Genomic DNA, 2,500 nt, shown 5'->3' with positions numbered 1-2,500 from the left:
TGAGAGATATACTAAGTCTGTTTTGGAAAGAAGCATATGATTCTCTTTTCATTGGAGAAAATGAACGAGTGCCCTTTGTAAGACATGACTATCAAAGAGAAGAATGGGCAGCTATTGGCAGAATATTGGTGAAAGGTTATCAAGGCTGCGGGTACTTCCCACTGCTAATGTCTCAAGCATTCTTTGCCTATCTCTTGTTTGGGGAATCTGCTGTCACTGGCCCAATGTTGATTCAATCATTTCAAAATTATGTTCCGGCTGATGAGAAGACTCTCATCATCAAATCTATTGCCGGTGAAATTGATTATGAGGGTGATGATGGTACTGACTTTTTGGAAATGTTGTGCAACTATGATTGTCGTCGTAAGGTCAATTCAGAGAATATTGTCGCTGTTATTGAAGAAATTGCTCATAAAGAGTTAATTCAAAAACCGCAATATATTGCAGACTGTTGGAAGTGCATAATAAGCCCTCTCATACCAATCTTTGTTAACGTGACGACTTTGACTCAGAAATATGAATCTTTGCTTCCATCCATAAGCAAAATTTTGAGTTGTCTTGAGGCAAATCCAGTCAATGATCCAGAAATGGAAAGTCTCAAGTTTCTGAAAAAGTTCATTAAAGGTCTAGACACCTCTCAAAAGTTATCAAACTTTGTAAGGTTCGTTAGTGGGTCTGCGCTAATGCTGTTTGCTGCAATTCAAATAGAGTTTACAGATTTATCAGGGTTGGGCCGCGGGCCAATTGCACATACATGCAATACTGTTCTACAGTTACCATCAACTTATCAATCCTTTCCAGAATTGAGAGAGGATTTTAGCAGCATCCTCTCGTCGGATAATTGGGAGATGGACATAGTATAACGAGCAGCGTGAAATGATGAGTGAACCAAGTTTACTTTCTGACAAATGTTTCGTTGAGTTCGAGTTTTAATATGGCTCTTTTGACTGACACAAGTCATTGATTAGACAGCTACTGCAGGCCAATGGTGGTACCAAATATTTCTTTAGTCATGGCTTGGATTATAGTGAAAACGTGACAAATTGTCGTATCTTGCCTTTGAGCAGATACTGATCTTTATGATGAACATTTCGTTTGGTTAGAAGTGGAATAATAAACTCTAGTAGTTCTTTTTCTATTTTTATTGGCATATATGTTTTAAATATCACTACGCCCCGTGGACAAAAAACGGAACGGTAGTATATCTTTTCACAGTTTGGGCGATCTTTCGAACATGAAAATGTCATTTCCTGTCAGGGAAATCCGAAACTGAACAGTCACCAAAACCAACACAACCAAGCATCAATTTTCTTGACGGACACGAGTCAGAACAAGTGAGCATATCAAACGTCTTTATGTTTCTTAGCCTTTCATCCTCCTTTATTCCACTTTTATCCCTGAAACTGTATGTGTATCTGTTGCGTTTACTGGCTGATTAATTTGTAGTAAATTTTCAGTCTTTTTTTAGTATCTGGTTGCTGAACTGTTTGTTTGATATGCAGTCGTAAGGTGGATAAATACTATGAGGGACATCTTGTGTTAATAAATTGTTTTAACTGATGTTTAAGTCTGTTTGTGCTTCTGTCTCTTTAAATAATCCCCGTCCCTTCTCTACTTTTACTACGAAGTGAACAGTCCACCAACGAAATAGTTAATTTTTAATTAAGTGGACATAAAAAACCAGAACCGAAGTACTTACTTGACTAATCTCAACAGACGAAGAAATTCAAATAAAACAATCAGATTTCGTTGCAGCTCAGTTATATGTAGCTGGCGCCCAGCGCGGGAAAAGCGTGCGTGCAAACCGGAACAGTTCCTTTTTGTTTTTGCTTCTGATTGGTTGAGAAAGTGGCGCTAGATTTTAGTCAATGATCATGCAAAACCTAAGCAATCACACTTACTATCGGTACGCAACTGTTTACCGTTTGTTATGTGTTAATTAACTTACACCTATTTTCAGAAAGCGATGATGCAACGAAAAGAAGTTATTAGAAAGGAATAACTTATCAAACACTAAAACTAAACTGTAATTGGATGTTGGGTGATTGTACAAGATGATTTACTAAAATCTTTCCCAGTCATTTCTGCAGTGGAATCTGGTTTCACTCATTGCCCTATGATAACTGGTAGTTTAGTTATTATCAAGAACTTGCATGACAGTGAAATTCAAAACGTGAATGGTCATGAGCTAGCCTCAAAAGAGTCACTAAAGGCTTTTTTCCATGTACCCTACCAAGTCTTTACTACATTTCAGCTAACGTTGTCAACCGAAAGTAAACCTCTAACGCTTTCTTCCAGTCTGTTGGCTTTTGTAAAGAATTCCTTTGCATAATGTAGTCCAAATACTCTTCAAAATCTCTGTTTCCACAACAAGAACCCTTACCGCTGGTATAAGCCTCTGCTATTTGTAACATTACACTTGTTACTTGGTATTTCATGTCAATACCACCTGCAGAGAAAAAAAGAATGTTCTCAAGCAATCCGAATGTCAGACCAAGCG

At 37.7% G+C, this 2,500-nt stretch overlaps 1 protein-coding gene across 1 annotated transcript in view; it reads left to right on the top strand.

Moving 5' to 3' along the window:
• LOC138003867 (uncharacterized) overlaps positions 1–1,542 on the top strand; it is a 23,462-nt gene extending 21,920 nt beyond the window's left edge. Inside the window, exon 3 of the mRNA XM_068850146.1 lies at positions 1–1,542. This exon is cut by the window's left edge and continues 218 nt beyond it. Coding sequence (XP_068706247.1) covers positions 1–863 — 863 coding nt within the window. The 3' untranslated portion in view covers positions 864–1,542.
• Positions 1,543–2,500: the final 958 nt, after the last annotated feature.

This window comes from Montipora foliosa, chromosome 5, assembly GCF_036669935.1.
Source record: "Montipora foliosa isolate CH-2021 chromosome 5, ASM3666993v2, whole genome shotgun sequence".
In the NCBI taxonomy this organism is placed as follows: domain Eukaryota; kingdom Metazoa; phylum Cnidaria; class Anthozoa; order Scleractinia; family Acroporidae; genus Montipora; species Montipora foliosa.
The sequence above is the reverse complement of the archived record's forward strand: the minus strand, read 5'-3'. Positions and strand labels throughout refer to the sequence as shown.